Raw genomic sequence first — 19269 nt, forward strand, 5'->3', positions numbered from 1 at the left:
TGTCAATTACGTTCACACTAATGTTTTTAGCGCCACTATTTAGAGAATAGTTAAGCATGCGCAATACAGGCAAAGTGTCTCGAAAAATTGAACGAATGACACATATATATGTATATATACATGGTAGTATTTACGCATGATGCAGAGAACACGATCAGCTGTTAATAAAAATATCGTAAATAAACAGTATTGTAAACTTTTTATGTAGCTACATTTTAATTTTAAAGTATATTTTTTTAAAAAAAAAATGAAAATAATTCATACTTTTTTCTATACAATTATTTTTTCAAGGTATGAATATAAAGTTTATGTTTTTATTAAAATTAAGTTTATATATAATAATATCAAGTATCTACAATATTCGAATAACAAATTTATTAATTATTTTTGTAATTTATGTTTACAGTTACTAATTTAAATTTTATAAATTAAGTATTTAATTCGGAAATTTATGCAGTATAGTAGTTTTAAAAAAAGTATGCAAATTTTTAAAGTTTAATAAATTTTACATGAGTGTAAATGTAGCAGATATCAAAAACTATTAATAAATAGAGTAAATAATTAAAAAAATATTTAAACAAAACGCACATGTGAAAAATTATAAAATTAATAAGTGCATTTTTTATAAATTATATTTTTTTAATTATTTACTCTATTTATAATTTTAATTTTGTCTGCTATCTGCTACATTCATACTCGTAATTTTATTATAATATCTCATACAATACTTATTTGATAAAATAATAAATATGAATATAAATGTACAATTTTTTACTTTGATGATTAATAGACAATATTAAATTATAACTAGTCACATTCATACGAAAATTACTCATGTAATTTCATTAACAAGATTTTTTTTTTTTTTCGGTATGAATTATTTAATTATTTTTTATTATTACAACTTAACATGCAAGTAAAATTTTTTTATCGATTTGGATCAGATGTACCTTTAATTATTCTCAAATAATAATAATAATAATAATAATAACAATAGTGAATGGACGAAAAAAAAGATGATCCTGAAGTTAGCAGACAATTACGAAATTTCGAATTTTTTTTAATACTTAATTTAAAAAAAAAAAATTAAAATTATGCCCATGTAGAAAATTTAAAAACCTACAGGTGCAAGTTTTTAAAATATTTTTTTTTTTATAATTTATCGTTTTTAAAAAAATCTAAAAATTATCAGACGTCGGCTAATTTATGAGTGTAAATGTAGCAGGCACCAGACAAATTTAAAATTATTAATAAATAGACTAAACAATTCAAAAAATGGGCATTTGAAAAATTTAGAAATTAATAAGTGCATTTTTTCTAAATATTATTTTTTAAATTATTTACTCTATTTATTTAAAATTTTAAATTTGTCTGTCTGCTACATTCACACTCATGTAAATTTCAGTATCGTAGAAAAAGTCGACTGATAAAATATATGAAATGTCAAATGTAATTAATAATCAATTTTAATAATAAAAAAAAGTTGAAGGTATTTTTTAAGCGAAATACAATCTGCTGAAATTTATAAGAACCGATCAAAACATATAGATGTAAACAAAGATAAATATTTTGAAACTAAAAACAAATTATTATTATTATTATTTGTTATATTTGAGTTATAATTAAGATAATTAACGTTTATAAGTAATTATGATTTTTCAAAGTATATAAAAAAATAAACTTACCCCTGGTGGGACTCGAACCCACAATCCCCGGTTTAGGAGACCGATGCCTTATCCATTAGGCCACAGGGGCTATTTAGGTGCCTGTGCTCAATATACACTACTGTATTGTTGTGTTTCATTCATAAATACAACATTTTTTAATTCAAATCAAATATTGTTTCTTATTAAAAATAATTATGTATAAAAAATATAAATTAATTAATTTATTCATTTAATAACTTTTTTCATTAAATTTTAACAGATGTTAAAATTAAAAAAAAAATTTATTATTATAAATATTCAATAATTATTTATTAAATTACTATAAATAATATAATATATTTATAAAATTATTTTTTCAGATGATTTCAACCAGATACGCATCGTTTATCTCGGGAATTATAATTGCATCGATAACATGGGCGTTCAGTCTCTACCTTTACTCAAAACTAACTCAAAATTCAAATGTGGTAAATCCTACGATGTTAGTTTCGGAATATACAATTCCACTTGAAGAATCAGTATTTAAGCAAAAAATAATCCATAGTATTGGTGATGGAAGAGTTGGTATAAAAAGAAATAGTGATAAACTCATTCAGCAATTGCAACCAGTACCAATTAAATCAGCAATTGGATTAGAATATGGTATTTTTTTTTAAATTAAATAAATTATTTATTTTTGATGATTCTGAAGTTAGCAGATAATTAAAAATTTTCGGTATTTTCTTCCAACGAATCAATTACAAAAAAAAGTACCGACCATACCCAGAATGGAAACCCTTTGAAAAAAATCCATGTGGGAATTGAGTCTGGATTCCTATGTTGATTCCCACGGAGTTTTCGGATGGATTTCCATATGGTTTTCTATAAAAATCCAGCACAGACGATATAGATTCTCACATGGGTTCTTATGGAATCCCATGTGGATTTTTACGTAGATTTCCCATGGGAATTTGCACCATATCAAAATGGGAATCTAAAAACTCCAATAATTCTTGTGGATTCTTACGTAAATCCATACTTTCCTATATGTATTCTTATGGGTTCCCATGCAATCCCATTAGATTTTATTTGTTAGGGATGGTATATTTCTTGTTTATAAAATTTTATACTAACTTTTTGGGTAATTATTTCAATCGGATTCAAAGATAAACCAATCCAGGGATAAGCCCAGGGTGTCGGTGTTAAAATTTTCGGTGTAAATATTCTTTACCAGTTTTACCAAATTACGTATAACATAAATAATTATTTAAATAAGTACATGGCAAAATTGAAATTTCTTCCAGATAATATTCATTAAATTTTTATATTTTTTTTATATGTAATATATTTTTTTTTCTAATTTTTATGTGGTATTTTTTTTTACACCAATTTAACACCGGTATTTTAACACCGCCAAATTACACCGTCTACACCGGTGTTATTTCATTTTGACACCGCTCTTTTTACAGTATATATATAAACATTTGAACTGATGAATTTTTTCAGCGAAGTAGAGCATATTACAGTAAAAAAAAAAACTAAAAGTATACACACGTAAAAAATTGAAAAAAGTATAGTTGCAATTTTCAGAAATATTTTTTTTTATAATTTATCGTTTTGAAACAAATTAAAAAATGATCATACTCCGACTAACTTCAGTATCATATTATTTTTATTATTATATTAAATTTATTTTATTTTTCTATTTCAAATTAAAAATATTTTATTTGAATTTAGGTCTCGACGAATTAGGATTAGTACGAAATATAGAAGATCAAAAAAAAAGAGACGATGGCTACAAAAAATACGCTTTCAATGGTTTAGTATCAGACAACATCGGAATAAACAGACTAATACCAGATACTCGAAATAAACTTTGCTCATCAATAAAGTACTCAAATAAATTACCCAATGCCAGTATTGTGATTTGTTTCTACAACGAGCATTACATGACTCTATTGAGAACATTGCATTCTATTATTAATAAAACACCAGAAAATCTATTACATGAAATAGTTTTAGTCGACGACTACAGTGACGGTGATGAATTGCACCAGAAAATAAACAAGTACGTCAATGATAATTTTTCAGGTAAAGTAAAATTATATAAAACAGAAAAAAGAGAAGGACTTATCAGAGCTAAAATATTTGGAGCCAGAAAAGCAACAGGTGACGTACTTATTTTCTTGGATAGTCATATCGAAGTAAATAAAATGTGGATCGAGCCCTTACTTTCAAGAATCGCCGAGTCGAAAACAATTTTGCCAATGCCAGTTATCGATATTATTAATTCCGATACATTTCAATATACGGCAAGTCCTCTAGTCAGGGGAGGTTTTAATTGGGGGCTGCATTTTAAATGGGACAATGTACCAAAAAATGATTTAAATAACAAGGAAGATTTTGTAAAACCCATTAAGTCACCAACGATGGCCGGTGGATTATTTGCAATTGACAGAAAATATTTCATTGAAATGGGGGAATATGATGCAGGAATGGACACATGGGGCGGAGAAAATTTGGAAATATCATTTAGAATATGGATGTGCGGAGGCAGTATTGAATTGATACCTTGTTCGAGAGTTGGCCATGTGTTCAGACGACGACGGCCTTATGGTAATGATCATCAGGTAGACACGATGTTGAAAAATTCACTGCGTGTTGCTTATGTTTGGATGGACAAATATAAAGAATATTTTTTAAAAAATATCCAACTAGTTGACTACGGCGACATTTCAGATCGTTTAGCTTTACGTGACCGATTGAAATGTAAAGACTTTGCTTGGTATTTAGAAACAGTTTATCCAGAGTTATCACTTCCGGACGATAATAAACAGAGTTTAAAAGAAAAATGGAGTAATGCAAATCAACAAGCGATACAGCCATGGCATTTAAGAATAAGAAATTATACTGCTCAGTATCAAATAAGATTGACTAATTCTGGGCTTTGTATTCAAAGTGAAAAAGACATTAAAACAAAAGGTTCTAAATTAATACTAGTACCCTGTTTACGTGCTAAGTCTCAAGTAATTTTATTTAATTATTGATATTTATATTTTTAAAAAATATTTTTTTAAATTAATGATATTGCTGTTGCAGATGTGGTATGAAACGGATAAAAATGAATTGATCCTGGGACAAATGTTGTGTTTAGAAGGTAGTGGGAAGATTCCTAAACTTGGGAAATGCCATGAAATGGGAGGAAATCAAGAATGGCATCATAAAGGAACAGTAAGTCATATATTATATGAGGCCTTACATAAGTCTAACATCGCTGAAAATGCGATAAAAAAAAAAATTTTTTTAATAGGGATATTAAAAGAAATGAACTCTTCGTCAGTTGCGCTATGAGCGCAGCGCCGCAATTTTTTATTAAAAGATTATTTAAAAAGAAAATAAATTTCCTAGTCTTTTTAAATTTTATGAGTTCTTCTACTGTACTTTTTAGTATCGAATGAATCAATGATAATTATTTTTACGATATTTTAAATATTAAAAAAATAATTTTTTTTGTTAGAAAAGCTGAGAAGCGGTGAATTGCCGCTGACGCGAGTAAACTCGGGGTTTAATTTGTTCAGATTTTCTGCGCAATGTTGCCAGTTACCACCAGCGACTAATTTCCAGTTCATTTAATTCATCTCTTTCTTTAATATTTTTATTTAATACAAAATTTTTATTACAGTAAAGAAATTATTTAAAAAATGACAATTGTCTAGTCGTATAAGCTTGTGTGGTTTTAATTTTTAAAAATCATAGTTATGATACTTGGCAACACCGAAATATTAAATACATGGTGGCGGAACGCCGCGGCGCGACGAACGAAGGTCGGCGAGACCGCGCGACCTACGGAGGGTTCAAAATTATAACGAGTAACACGGAGTGGTGTAAAAAAGTAGATTACACCGTGTTAAAATTACACAGATAATTTACACCGAGGATTTTTTACACCGTCATTTCACACTTCACGGCCGTGTAAAATTCTCAGGGCGATTTTTACACCAAAATTTTTTACAGTATAATATAATTTTTAAAAATTTATACCTCCGCAACACCAAAGTCACTAATTTTTAAAGTTCCATCGAGACTTAATAACAAATTCCTTGGTTTAATATCTTTATGGATAATTCTTTTGCTATGAAGATATTCTAATCCATCGACTAATTGCGAAAAGTACCCATGGGCTTGCCATATAAGAAACCTTTTATTAGCAGTACTTTCTAACATATCCTGATTATTCAACGAACGGAGGGTTAACCTGCACTACGTCTCCTTGACCAGACGTTGTGTTTATGAAAAATTAACTAAGAATTTCTTTATTAAAAATTAACGAATAATAAAATAATTTCTAATTTTATTTTGCTTTAATTAAAACTTTCATATTTTAGACTGGTACACCCATCTACAATATTGCTACCGGTACATGCTTAGGAGTGAAACGAGCAAATAAATACGCACAAATAATAATGGATTTATGTATGAAGTCGGACGCTACATCAATCAGCTGGGATATTGTACATGCGTTTCCTTCTAAAGATGTGAGGTGATCAACATTGGATCTTCAGTAATAAAAATAAAAATTAACATTAACGACAAAGCGAACAATTTTATAAATTTTAGGATAAATTAAAAATTTTTAAATCTACACCAGTAAAATTTTCAATGAATTTATTATCGTCGTAAAAAATATTAACTCAGTTAATATTTTTATATTAGATAATACATATGTAAAAATTACTTGCAAAGTTCAAAAATATTTAAATATTTAAAGAAAGTTCATTTATAAATTTGAATTTCCCAGTAGATACTATGAGGTCATTTAATTTTTTTAACGAGTTTAATTAGATGTTTGAATATCTCTATTATTATATAATATAAAATCAAGGAAAAACAAAAAATACTTATACTTTTAAGGCTGGGCCATACGAACTGAATTTTTGAATTTGAATTTTCTTTTAATTTATTAATCAATTGTTACTGCAGCACAAAAGTGCAACACAAATTTTTTCGAAAAAAATTTTCATCATTCGAGTGGCATAACTATTTAGAAGGATAAAATTCTTTGGTAAACTTTTTTTTTTACTATGAAAATTATAAAAGTTCAAAAAAAGTTCCACTCGAAATTCTAATCTGTCTGAAATTTATAAGTTCAAAATGTCAAACTTCTTCAAAAAGAATTTTTTTTTACACGAGAAAAGCAATATGTTAAATTAACACACAAATATTTAACATAAAATTTTTCCCTTGAGTTTTTTCTTTGCAGAAACACAAAAATTTTTTCGTGTCTGCCCACCCTTAAAATATTTTTAATTTTTAATCTTCCGATTATTCTTCAACTTTAAATATTAATAAAGATGTTATAAAAATGTTATATATAAAATATTATACCAAATCTTTTTAAAAAATTTTTTTTGTTTGAAATAAATTTTTATATTATCATGCTCATGCAATTGCGATATTGTTAATAATGACCATAAAAACATACATAAAATACTAGATGCATACTTGAAATAAGTCGCATAGTTTTATGATATTTTTTAAAATATTGTCTGTTTATAAGTTGATCTTTCAAGAAAAATATTTTGTTATTTATTACTTTATATTGGCAACTACTTATATTTTTTTATTTGTAATAATTAAGTTTCTATAGAATTATAAATATATCAATTTTATACATAATATATAAGAACTTAATAAAATAACTATTTCTGAATCAAAATTCATCATTACATTTTTAAAAAATAGTAAACAAAAAATTTTTTTGTAAAATGCCTACGCCCGACAAATTTTAATACTATTAAGACGGCTTGTGCTAATTTTCAGGTAAATTGGTCTATTAAAACTTAAGATTTTTGATTAAACAAAAGGACTCACTCAATGATGAATGTTTATCTATATAGCGGTAAAATTGAATCGTTTTGAATTGTTTGAAATCGTTTCTTTTAAAAGGGATATCATGGCAACTGTATCGAATACAGTGGTTTCGATAACAAGGGCGTTAATTTCAGTTTCTAGACCAAAATACCCCCTCAAGACATCAATGACTTGAGAATGTAAAGTTATGAAAAAATAAACCTGTATAAATAAGTTCATCTATAATGATATTTATACCTGATTTTAACTTGTTAACTTCGATTAATTTTTTTTTAAATTAAAAAAAAATTATGATTCTGAAGTTTGTAGACAATGAACAATTTTCAAAGTTTTTTCCTACAAATCAATTTAAAAAAAAAAAAAAAATAAATAAAACTAAAGATATGCACATTTAGGATGCATTCGAAAATGTGCTGCGAGCACGTTACTTAGGTGTAGCGTATATTTGAAAAATAAATTATAAGAAATGGGAGAAAAATTAAAAATCGTACGTTGAAATAAAATGGCGGTAGAATATGACAGAAAAATATTTGAAAAGTTAAAAAAAAAACACTTGAGTGTTTGAACAAACCTTGGTGGGGAAATAATACGCAGAAGGGTATCCTTATACACTTGGAGATTTAATTTAAATTGCTCCAAGTGTATTGCAGCTAAAAAAACGTCACTTAACTGCTATTTCCCACCAGACGATGCCAGATGATTTTGCTCAGGAACTTGGAAGTTATCAGCATCAGCAATTCGCAACACTTTACACTAGCACTGAACACTCAACACCTAACGAAACCACAGACACTTTGCACAATTTAAACTTTACAAACACTGCACATTTTAATTAAACAATGACTATGAACAATAAATTTAATGGATAATGCCGCGAATTAACTGCAATACTGTGTTTCTATTTAAACGTAAAGAAGGATCTGGACTACTACTGCCATTGCCGGCGATACTGACTGCCGCTATTGGATCGCCAGTTGATACAAAACAATCGATTCTGCAACCATTCGATTGCCCCCACTTAAGCAAAAATTTGAACGTCGAATACAGCGCCGCCCGGTAGCGCTATCTTGGCGCGAAATTTCAAAATTGAAATTTAATACTTTTATTAAAATTTATTTGTGCCAATAATTATATTAAGTAGACTATAACGTAGGCTTGAAATTTGTTATTTTCATCAATAATTTACTAATTATCCTTATTACTTGCGCGATAAATATAAATATTCGAAAAATAACTTATTAAAAATGGGTGAAAAATTAAAAATCGTAAATCAAAATAAAATGCCAGCAGAATATGTTAGAAATATCTAAAATATTTAAAAAAAATACACGCAAATGTTTCTTGCAAAAAACGTGCTGCTATTACGCTGCACTTGCACAATCTGCTGCTAAGTTACAGCTGCTTACCCTTTTCAGAACGCCTTCTCAGAAAATTAAAAAAAACTAGATACAATTTTTTTATAATTTACAGTTTTGAAAAAAATCCAAAAATTATTGAACGTCGACTAATTTTAATATCATAAAATTTTTTTCAGTAAAAATAAGAGTCTGCTCAAACTTAAATCATAGATTCGTTCATTTTTATTCTCAACAACGAATGTTGACCTGTTTATAATAAAAAACGAAATTCCATTGAATAAAAAAAATTTGTTTTTTCAAATTTGATACATTTCCTCTTAGATTTATCAATAAAAATATTTTATAGAGTAAGATACCCCTTTGATTTTCATAAACTTGGCCTGTAAAGTTATTTTTTACACATTTAAACATTAATTTAAATTGATACTTTTGATTGGTCACTTTTCGCGCCATTTTACATTTAGATTGTTTCCAATAATTATATTTAAAAAAAATAGTTTAAGTTTTAAAAATAATATCGTAATTAATGTTAATTGAATTCCGTAAATATTTAAAACAATTTAAATTAATAATAAAGTAGATGTAATTATAAATTTATATTTAAATTAGTTGTGAAAATGTCTCTAGATTCCACAACTTCCGTCGTTTGGTAGAATTTCGAGGTATAGAGTGAACGTTCTTTCTTTCTACACAATGGCGGCTGTACGGTCGATCTCGAAAAAACGCAAGGTTTGTAAAATATTGAAGTTTTAAGTGAATTTTTTAAAAAAATACTTTTTAATAAATAATTAACAAATGTTAATCTTTAATTTTTTTATAATTAAGTTATTAAAATTTGTTTATACACCCGGATTACAAGTGATTAATTACACCGTCTTCGGTTAGTGATTGATGTGTCAGTAGTATTTGTTGTTTGAAAAATAATATTTATCAATAAACAATATCATATTTTTAAATTCATTTAATTTAATTACGTAATGAAACTGCGTAATTACATGAAATATTAATTAAGTTGAATTGTGATTTGTATCGATAAACAAATTTTGAGGTTACGCTTGTAGTTTTATTTTTACACGTGATAATAATCTTAAGATTTGTCATCCGTCTAATTGGACATGTCCTAATTTTTTTAATTCTCCAGGCAACCATTTTTTGTTAAATATCCGGGTTTTTAATTTGTTATGTCTGGAGTTAAAAAAAAATAACTAGGCGACCCTAGATTATTTATTTATTTATTTAACGCTTTCCGCAATTTACAAAATTTTACAATATTCATTCGCGTTATCACAGTGCGAATAAAAGAAAAGAAAAACTAAAAAAAGAAATAAAAAATGATCCAAAGAAAAGAAATAAACATGAACAGTCATAGAGTTTAATTATTGGCCTCAGTTTTCACTCTATTTTCCATTTCCACTCGAATTTACTTCTTGAATACATGTAGAGACCCAGCAAAAAAATTTACCGATTTTAAGTAGTCATTTAAAAATTATATTTCTGCACAGAAAAAATTGATTTCTTAGCGCTAAAAATGTTTATTCGCGCCAAGAAAACTTTTACTTGCTCTATGAAATTTTTTGTATTATGAATTAAAAACGAAAATTTTTTCGTTTTAATAAAATTTTTGTTTTCATTTCATGATGAAAAATTTTTCTTACGCCAAGAAATCAATTTTTTCTGTAGGACCGTTTTGTATAAATGACTTATTGGAGTATGAAATTTCTCAAAGTCTAGTTATAAGATGTGACTTTTAAATTTGATAAAAAATTAATAAAAGTATTTTATCGACAGTTCGTTGGAGATGGAGTTTTTAAAGCTGAATTGAATGAGTTTCTGACTCGTGAGCTCGCCGAAGATGGATATTCTGGAGTCGAAGTACGAGTTACACCAACTCGTACCGAGATTATTCTCATGGCAACTCACACCCAGAGTGTACTCGGTGAAAAAGGACGTAGAATCCGCGAGTTGACTTCTGTCGTTCAAAAAAGATTCAACTTCAAAGATCAAACTGTTGAATTGTACGCTGAAAAAGTTGCTACCCGTGGTCTTTGCGCCATCGCTCAAGCTGAATCACTTCGTTACAAGTTGATTGGAGGTCTTGCTGTCAGAAGGTACTATTTTTCATTTTATTTTCTTATAAATAAATAAATATAAATTATTTTTATTCTAATTATATTTATATTTCAGAGCTTGCTATGGTGTCCTTCGTTTCATCATGGAATCTGGTGCTAAAGGATGCGAAGTAGTAGTCAGTGGTAAATTGAGAGGTCAACGTGCCAAGAGCATGAAATTCGTTGACGGATTGATGATTCACTCTGGTGAACCCACCGCCGATTACGTCGATACCGCAACTCGTCACGTACTTCTCAGACAAGGAGTGCTAGGAATCAAAGTTAAAATCATGTTGCCATGGGATCCAAATGGCAAAATTGGACCTAAGAAGCCATTGCCTGATAATGTCAATGTTGTTGAACCAAAAGAAGAGGTCATTCATCAACAACCAAGCTCTGAAATTAAAACTGCTAAAGATGCACCTCAACCAACTCCTATAATTGTGTAATTACATGAGTATTTACAATAAAAAAAATCATTTAAAATTATTTACTATTTATTTTTTTTATTTGTTATCATTAAGGGCCAGTTTTTCAAACCGGGTTTAAATTATTATTGCTAGTATATATAAACATTAATATATTCAATATCATTGTCATAAAAATTTTTAGTTTGTCAAAAAATTATTTTACTTATTTCAAAGTATTAGTAGTAATATATACATATATATTTATAAATAATATCAAAGTCGTAAATACTATTGATAAAATTAAATTACTTTATTATCTACAGCAAATTTTTGCGATTGAAAAGTAATAAAGTAGAGATGACAAGACGATTCGACGAATTTAAAATTTACTAGGAACTGTTTCTTTATAAATAATTACTCATATCATTTGATATAAACTTAAACTCATATAATTTTTTTGCAATATAGATATGATAGTATTCAAATAATGATATTTACTGTTATCGAGCTGTGTAATTGAGAACATTTTCTGATACACTTTAATTAAAAATTATTGATACATTTATTGAAGATTAAAATTCTCGGAAAAATTTTAAATAACTATTTGTTAAAATGTGCAAATAAAAAATTTTTTGCTTAAGAAACTTCCAGGTTTAAAATACTTTTTTTATAAATTTCTGTTTTGGTAACAAAAAGTTTTATTTCGCTGATTTGTTTTTATGCTATCTGAAATTTTTTATAACATTTTCACAAAATTTATTTAAATATTTTTGTCTTGATAAAAAAAAAATTTTAAATACTTCAGAAACTCAGTAAAAAATTTTATGATACTGAATTTAGCCTCTTATATTTTTTTGTTTTTTTCAAAACTATAAATTATAAAAAAAACGATATTTTAAAAAATTGCATCTATATTTTATTTAATTTTCTACATGTGCATATTTTTTTAAAATTGATTTATTGTAAAAAACATCCGAAAATTATTAATTGTCTACTAACTTCAGGTTCATAAAAATTTTTCCCAAAAGGTTATATTTTTAAATTTCCTGCACATTTATTTTTTTAAAATTATTACGAAGAACTAAAATTGAAATTTTCAATAGAGGATTTGCAGTTTGTTTGCATCGGCGATAAGTTTGCGTTCGAATTCTGACGCATTCTCACCAAGATAAATATAAGTGATAATGTAACATAACCTAGTGTTGACAATCCGTTACCGAATTTCTCATTTTAATCAGAAGTATTGAACAATATTTTTTTTAGCGACTCAGTTTAAAATTAAATTGCAAGAATTTAAATTTAAAAAGAAAAATATTTCATAAAAAATTTAAATTTTACGAGGGTGCATTTAATATATTTGTGCATTAACTTATTTTAAATTTTATTTTTAAATTCATTGACATCAATTTTTACAAATAATAATAAATACAAAAAAGTATTTTTCTTTTAGTTTATTTTTCAGTTCCATGTGCGCGTGTATATAAACAAAGTGACAAGAGGATACTTGGAAATTATCTCTATCTCTTGTGAACGACAGTAGCTCCCAGATTTCTATATAATTCCTATAGCAAATTATTTATCAGTTCAGTAAAGTTATGAAGAAACAGCTGATTTTTCATGCATAGTTCTATAGCTTAGTAAATTATAAGAGAAAGGTCTAGTGAACTCGCGCCACACGACGTTCGAATATTGAACTTTAAATGCAGGAGTCAAAAATTTTTTCTAAAACATTACAAAAGTTTATATAAATTCCGAAAAACGTTTACAAAAATTTTTAACCACCCAAGTTTTCTAGTTTTTAATTCAGTGAACTTGAAAATTATTTAAAAATTTGAATTTTTAAATCCGAGTCTTTGGAACTTTTTTTGTTTACACGGTAGAGGTCGGCCTCTATCACACAGAAACACTGTACAGATGCAATTAAATACATAAATATATTGCATTGATTGTAATTAAATGAAAATACATTAATACAGTTATATATAAATATATAAATCCAATCGGATATAAATATATTTATAAAATTAATAAAATAGTAATAAAATCAGTGCAATAAAATATTAAGTGCAATTGATGTCTGTGTAAATGGTCTCCGAGCAGTTTTGATATGTGTCATACTTTATATTGTTTCTATATGACAGAGACTGACCCCATAGAAATCGATATATTTATAAAATTAATATAATAAATAATTCTAATACATAAATTGTATTCTTTGTTTTTAAATTTGTGCGCCAAAATGGGAATTCGAGGTGAAAAATTAAAATTAGTGGATTATAATAATAAAAATTTAAAATGTATGACGAATTGACTGATAATTTGGTAATTTGACTGTGATAAATAATAATAAAATATATATTTAATGATCTAACTGTCAAATTAATTTTATTATTTATTTAAAAGTGTAGTGAAGTGAAATATAACGATATTTAAAAATGAAAGTTAATAAAATCATAAATAAAGCCTTCCAGGTAATCATTCACTTGATATTATTCATACCATGGATTGAAAGTATTCGTCATCTTAACGAATACATCCGTCATTACGAGCCGCTGTCGTATTCCACGGAAAAAATTCACCAAAGTCATCTGCGGGCCAAAAGATCTGTCACGCAGAACAACGTCATCAGCATTAACTTCAATGCTCACAGCAGAAATTTTCACATTCGTTTGAAGAGAGACCTGAGTACATTCAGTGACAACCTCGTGATCGAAGGTCCCTCGGGGGAAATCGAAGATATTGATTCATCGCACATCTACGAGGGACATCTTGTAGGCGAGTCAAACAGTTACGTCTTTGGTAGCATCAGCGATGGAGTTTTTCATGGTAAAATCGTTTCATCTAATTCGGGTGCCTGGTATGTTGAAAGAGCTCACTATTATTTCCCTCATCATGCTATTAATGAGTCATTGCATTCAGTTATATACCACGAGAACGATGTCGTGGACCCGTATGCGAACATAAGAAAGGGAGACTCCAGTGGCTGTGGTATCACTGAAGAAATCGCTGATTGGATGTCAAAAGTACAGAATTCCGCAGAAGGTGCATTTCCGTATCCGTCATCAGCTTCGGTGCCGCATAAAAATTTTACGAAAAATACCAACGGCAATATTGGATCCAGTGAAAAGTGGGAGAGCCCCAGTCACAAATACACTAAAGAAGCGAACATTTTAAATCATCGTCGAAGCACACGAGCAACCCGACCTAAAGAAGAAAACAGAAACACGTGTTCTCTCTTTATTCAAACAGATCCATTTATTTGGCGGCATATTTCCGAACACCTGCAGCGCGACGCTGAGAAAACACGAGAAGAAATCCTGTCTCTGATAGCTCACCATGTCACTGCCGTTAATTATATTTACAGGGACACTAGATTTGATGGTAAAAGTGAACACCGTAACATCAAATTTGAAGTACAGAGAATAAAGATTGATAACGATACCGCATGTTCACATCCGCTTGAGTCAAAACCCAACGTGTTTTGTATGGAAAATATTGACGTGAGTAATTTTTTGAACCAACATTCCCTGGGCAATCATGAAGACTTTTGTCTCGCTTACGTTTTTACTTACCGAGATTTTACTGGTGGTACACTTGGACTGGCCTGGGTGGCATCCGCATCCGGTGCATCTGGAGGAATATGCGAAAAATATAAAACTTATACTGAAACCATTGAAGGGATGTATCAGTCTACCAAAAGATCATTAAATACCGGAATCATAACTTTCGTTAATTATAACAGTCGGGTTCCACCGAAAGTATCGCAACTAACTCTAGCTCATGAAATCGGGCACAACTTTGGATCCCCGCACGACTTCCCTCCAGAGTGTAGACCTGGAGGCCTGCATGGAAACTACATAATGTTTGCCTCAGCTACCAGCGGCGATCGCCCGAATAACAGTAAATTTTCAAAGTGCAGTATCGGAAACATCAGTAATGTTCTCGATGCTATGGAGAGCAACCAGAAACGCAACTGTTTCACTGCATCCGCAGGTGCATTCTGTGGGAATAAAATAGTCGAAGCAGGTGAAGAATGCGACTGCGGTTATGATTACGTCGAATGTACGGACAAATGTTGTTACCCTCGTCAGGTATCTGATTACGATAAGAGTCAAAATGAGACCGCGAAAGGATGCAGCCGAAGAATTGGAACCCAGTGCAGCCCGAGTCAGGGTCCTTGTTGCTCAAGTGAAACTTGTCAATTCATTCCATTGTCTGCTAGAATGGAATGCAAAGTGGAATCAGAGTGTAGTTACAACTCTACATGCAATGGTATGACATCAGAGTGTCCTCCGTCTTTGCCTCGAGCAAATAAGACTCGGTGCAATGAAGGGACACAGCTCTGCATAAATGGCGAATGCACTGGATCAATTTGTCTGATATGGAATCTAACTGAGTGCTTTTTGACCAGTAATATTATTCCTAATATTGACAAAAGAAAATTGTGTGAACTAGCCTGCCAAAATGGAACCGACTTGTCGACTTGCCAAAGCACAAGTGAATTTGCACAGAATGTTGGTTTACCAGAAGGCGGCATAAGCCTTCGTCCAGGCTCTCCCTGTGATAATTTTCAAGGCTACTGTGATGTGTTCCTTAAATGCCGTGCTGTTGATGCTGAAGGTCCATTGGCTCGGCTAAAAAACCTTCTGTTCAACAAAGAGACGCTTTTGACTGTAGCCCAGTGGGTAACGGAGTATTGGTGGGCAGTTTTACTAATGGGAATAGCTTTCATTATTTTTATGGGGCTTTTCATAAAATGTTGCGCCGTACATACGCCATCTAGTAATCCAAAAAAACCACCTGCTCAGCGGATAAGTGATACGTTGAGAAGACCAATGAATACTTTTAGAAGAATGCGATATCCAAATAACACTGCAGTCTCAAGGCATATCCCAAACTCTGATGCGACAAGGAATAATGTTCGTAGTTCCTCTTATGCCACCAGTGAAGATCGGAGGGGAGTAATATTATCCTAGAGGCTCATGAGTTCTAAACTGTCATGTACCTGAAGATTGGAAGGTTTTTCGTGGTACGAAAATGATAAGTAAAAAATTTACTGGATCCAGATTTCTGGTGTTTCGCTGATCAGCCGAAAATTGCAGGCTTTCCCCAACTACTTCTTAAGGGGGAAAGGGGTTTGATACAAAAAAAAGAGGATATTTTTGTGATTTTTCTTTTTTCAGAGTACCTTCTTTATTAAAATTCTTAAAATTTGTGACATTATTAAGCATCATTTCAAAAATGTTCTGCTAAATTTTCATAAAAAAATATTGAAAAATAAGCCTGTGGTAGTGGGGAGAGACGAGTCATTTAAAAAAAGTCTCCATGCGAGGCAGGATAACTCATGACTGCATCTGAAGTCAAAAAAATAAAGATTCCTTTAGTACATATGTCTATCTTAGATTTGAACGAAGGAACAAACAAAATATTCATTTTTGAATTTTTCGTAAAGGAGCAATCAAAAAACTCTGATTTTTGCCAAAAATTGCTCCTTTTGTTTAATTAAAAAAAAAGTAGTTATTGAAAAAAAATCCTTCGTTCAAATCTAAGATAAACTTATGTACTAAAAAAATCTTTTTGGGTTTTTGAATTCAGGTGAAGCAGTCATGAGTTATCCTGCCTACGGCATAGAGACTTTGTTTAAGGTGACTCGTCTCTCCCCACTACCACAGGCTTATTTTTAAATATTTTTTTATGAAAATTTCGCAGAATATTCTTGAAATGATGCTTAATAATGTCACAAATTTTAAAAATTTTAATAAAGAAAGTACTCTAAAAAAAAAATTATAAAAATACCCTCTTTTGTTCGTATCAGACCCCTTTCCCTTTGCGTCAAATTGCATAAATTTTTTAAATTTTCGTTGCGCGAAAAATGTTCCGATCTTCAGGTGAACTATCATAGAATTTGATGACAGCAAAAAAAAAAAAAAAAAAAAAAACGTATAATCGTGTAATTATTATGTGTTTCGACTATAAATTTCAAAGAGAGAATGTACATGACTAATTTTTTTGTATCTATATAATTATTACTATTACTATTAATACATAGAAAAAATAAACGAAAACTTGTTAATTATATAAATTGTTTTTTAAAAGTTAATTTAATTTAAAAGATTAAGATTTTAACTAAGAAATAATTTATTTTATTCTTAAAAGAATAATAACTTTTTAATAAAAATATTCAAAATAAAGTAAAATCTATTGTTTTTACAGATATCGTGTAGTTTACAAAAATACCAGCGCAGGTGAGTTGATCTGTAAAGTTGATATTTAAAATTTATATTTTTTAACTGAATAAAATCTTGGCAGAGATTTGAAAAATTTAAGTTTTAATCTAAACAATTTTTTTATCTGGTTATCACTAACAGTAAGTTCATTAACACTAAGTATTTATATTTTATAAATTAAGTAAAAATAAAATAATCATTTTTTATCAGAATATCGTAGATTTATTTGATTATTGTTGAGTAAATATCCACAAGCTTAGTTAATAAGTGTTTTGACGAATTAGTTAGTTTACTTTCTGATCAAAAATATTTTATTTGATGGCCGATTTAGATAATCGATTATTTTAAGAGATAATAAGAGTGAAAAATTCCGTGAAAGCCATAACCGTCTGATTTATATCATAATAAAACTATTAATTGGTTAGTAATTATTTAGTAATACTCTGTTTGATAATACTTTCACTCATATATTTAAACAAAATATAAAGTATTGTCTGGGATAATCCCGTAAATTTTTTTTTTCTGAGACTTTAATTTCTTCTTTTAATTTTTACTTTGTTTAAAATTTTGAAAAATAAAAAAAATTATGTATTATTATTTTAAATACTACAATCGACATTATTTTATATAAAAGTATATATTTATTATGTAAAATTAAATATAAATATAAAATAATTTTTTATTAATAAATTAAAGACAAAGTTTGTAAGAGATATTTATATAATTAATATTAATTTTAAATATTAATTAAAATTTTTTTTTAAGACAATAAATAACTTGATTGATTCTCCAGAAATTTTGTCGGATGTCAAGTTCAATTTCTCGAATAAGAACCTTAGGGAAAATAGACTTTAAGAAATTTCATACTCCAATAAGTCATTTATACAAAACGGTCCTACAGAAAAAATTGATTTCTTGGCGTAAGAAAAATTTTTCATCATGAAATGAAAACGAAAATTTTATTAAAACGAAAAAATTTTCGTTTTTAATTCATAATACAAAAAATTTCATAGAGCAAGTAAAAGTTTTCTTGGCGCGAATAAAGATTTTTAGCGCCAAGAAATCAATTTTTTCTGTGCAGAAATATAATTTTTAAATGACTACTTAAAATCGGTAAATTTTTTTGCTGGGTCTCTACATGTATTCAAGAAGTAAATTCGAGTGGAAATGGAAAATAGAGTGAAAACTGAGCCCAATAATTAAACTCTATGACTGTTCATGTTTATTTCTTTTCTTTGGATCATTTTTTATTTCTTTTTTTAGTTTTTCTTTTCTTTTATTCGCACTGTGATAACGCGAATGAATATTGTAAAATTTTGTAAATTGCGGAAAGCGTTAAATAAATAAATAAATAATCTAGGGTCGCCTAGTAATTTTTTTTAAACTCCAGACATAACAAATTAAAAACCCGGATATTTAACAAAAAATGGTTGCCTGGAGAATTTAAAAAATTAGGACATGTCCAATTAGACGGATGACAAATCTTAAGATTATTATCACGTGTAAAAATAAAACTACAAGCGTAACCTCAAAATTTGTTTATCGATACAAATCACAATTCAACTTAATTAATATTTCATGTAATTACGCAATGTCATTCGCATTTCAAGAAGTAAATTCGCGTAGAAATGGAAAATAGACTGAAAGCT

At 28.6% G+C, this 19269-nt stretch overlaps 3 protein-coding genes and 1 non-coding gene across 4 annotated transcripts; 3 read left to right on the top strand and 1 right to left on the bottom strand.

The window, feature by feature from the left end:
* Positions 1-141: 141 nt before the first annotated feature.
* On the top strand, positions 142-7269 carry LOC103568127 (polypeptide N-acetylgalactosaminyltransferase 35A). The gene is made up of 5 exons (XM_008544843.2): positions 142-291; positions 2027-2309; positions 3384-4672; positions 4746-4877; positions 6032-7269. Exons 2-5 carry the CDS (start codon positions 2027-2029, stop codon positions 6188-6190), a joined length of 1863 nt encoding a protein of 620 aa, XP_008543065.1. The 5' UTR covers positions 142-291; the 3' UTR covers positions 6191-7269.
* On the bottom strand, positions 1683-1755 carry Trnar-ccu (transfer RNA arginine (anticodon CCU)). Its single transcript has one exon. It is a non-coding gene; the product is annotated as a tRNA-Arg (tRNA).
* Positions 7270-9495: 2226 nt separating the features above from the next.
* LOC103581022 (40S ribosomal protein S3) lies at positions 9496-11472 on the top strand. The gene is made up of 3 exons (XM_008562998.2): positions 9496-9604; positions 10664-10983; positions 11060-11472. Exons 1-3 carry the CDS (start codon positions 9569-9571, stop codon positions 11430-11432), a joined length of 729 nt encoding a protein of 242 aa, XP_008561220.1. The 5' UTR covers positions 9496-9568; the 3' UTR covers positions 11433-11472.
* A 1055-nt stretch (positions 11473-12527) lies between these two features.
* On the top strand, positions 12528-17480 carry LOC103581013 (disintegrin and metalloproteinase domain-containing protein 10). The gene has a single exon (XM_008562987.2). It carries the CDS (start codon positions 13829-13831, stop codon positions 16367-16369), a length of 2541 nt encoding a protein of 846 aa, XP_008561209.1. The 5' UTR covers positions 12528-13828; the 3' UTR covers positions 16370-17480.
* Positions 17481-19269: the final 1789 nt, after the last annotated feature.

Source organism: Microplitis demolitor, chromosome 5 (genome assembly GCF_026212275.2).
Source record: "Microplitis demolitor isolate Queensland-Clemson2020A chromosome 5, iyMicDemo2.1a, whole genome shotgun sequence".
Taxonomy (NCBI): domain Eukaryota; kingdom Metazoa; phylum Arthropoda; class Insecta; order Hymenoptera; family Braconidae; genus Microplitis; species Microplitis demolitor.

Bases quoted from the DNA above. Each gene is read 5' to 3' on its own strand.
- LOC103568127 (XM_008544843.2), top strand. From the start codon at position 2,027: ATGATTTCAACCAGATACGCATCGTTTATCTCGGGAATTATAATTGCA. The intron at 2,310-3,383 runs GTATTTTTTTTT...ATTTGAATTTAG, and splicing joins AGCAATTGGATTAGAATATG to GTCTCGACGAATTAGGATTA. The intron at 4,878-6,031 runs GTAAGTCATATA...TTCATATTTTAG, and splicing joins AATGGCATCATAAAGGAACA to ACTGGTACACCCATCTACAA.
- LOC103581022 (XM_008562998.2), top strand. From the start codon at position 9,569: ATGGCGGCTGTACGGTCGATCTCGAAAAAACGCAAG. The intron at 9,605-10,663 runs GTTTGTAAAATA...TTTTATCGACAG, and splicing joins CGATCTCGAAAAAACGCAAG to TTCGTTGGAGATGGAGTTTT. The intron at 10,984-11,059 runs GTACTATTTTTC...TTTATATTTCAG, and splicing joins GGAGGTCTTGCTGTCAGAAG to AGCTTGCTATGGTGTCCTTC.
- LOC103581013 (XM_008562987.2), top strand. From the start codon at position 13,829: ATGAAAGTTAATAAAATCATAAATAAAGCCTTCCAGGTAATCATTCAC.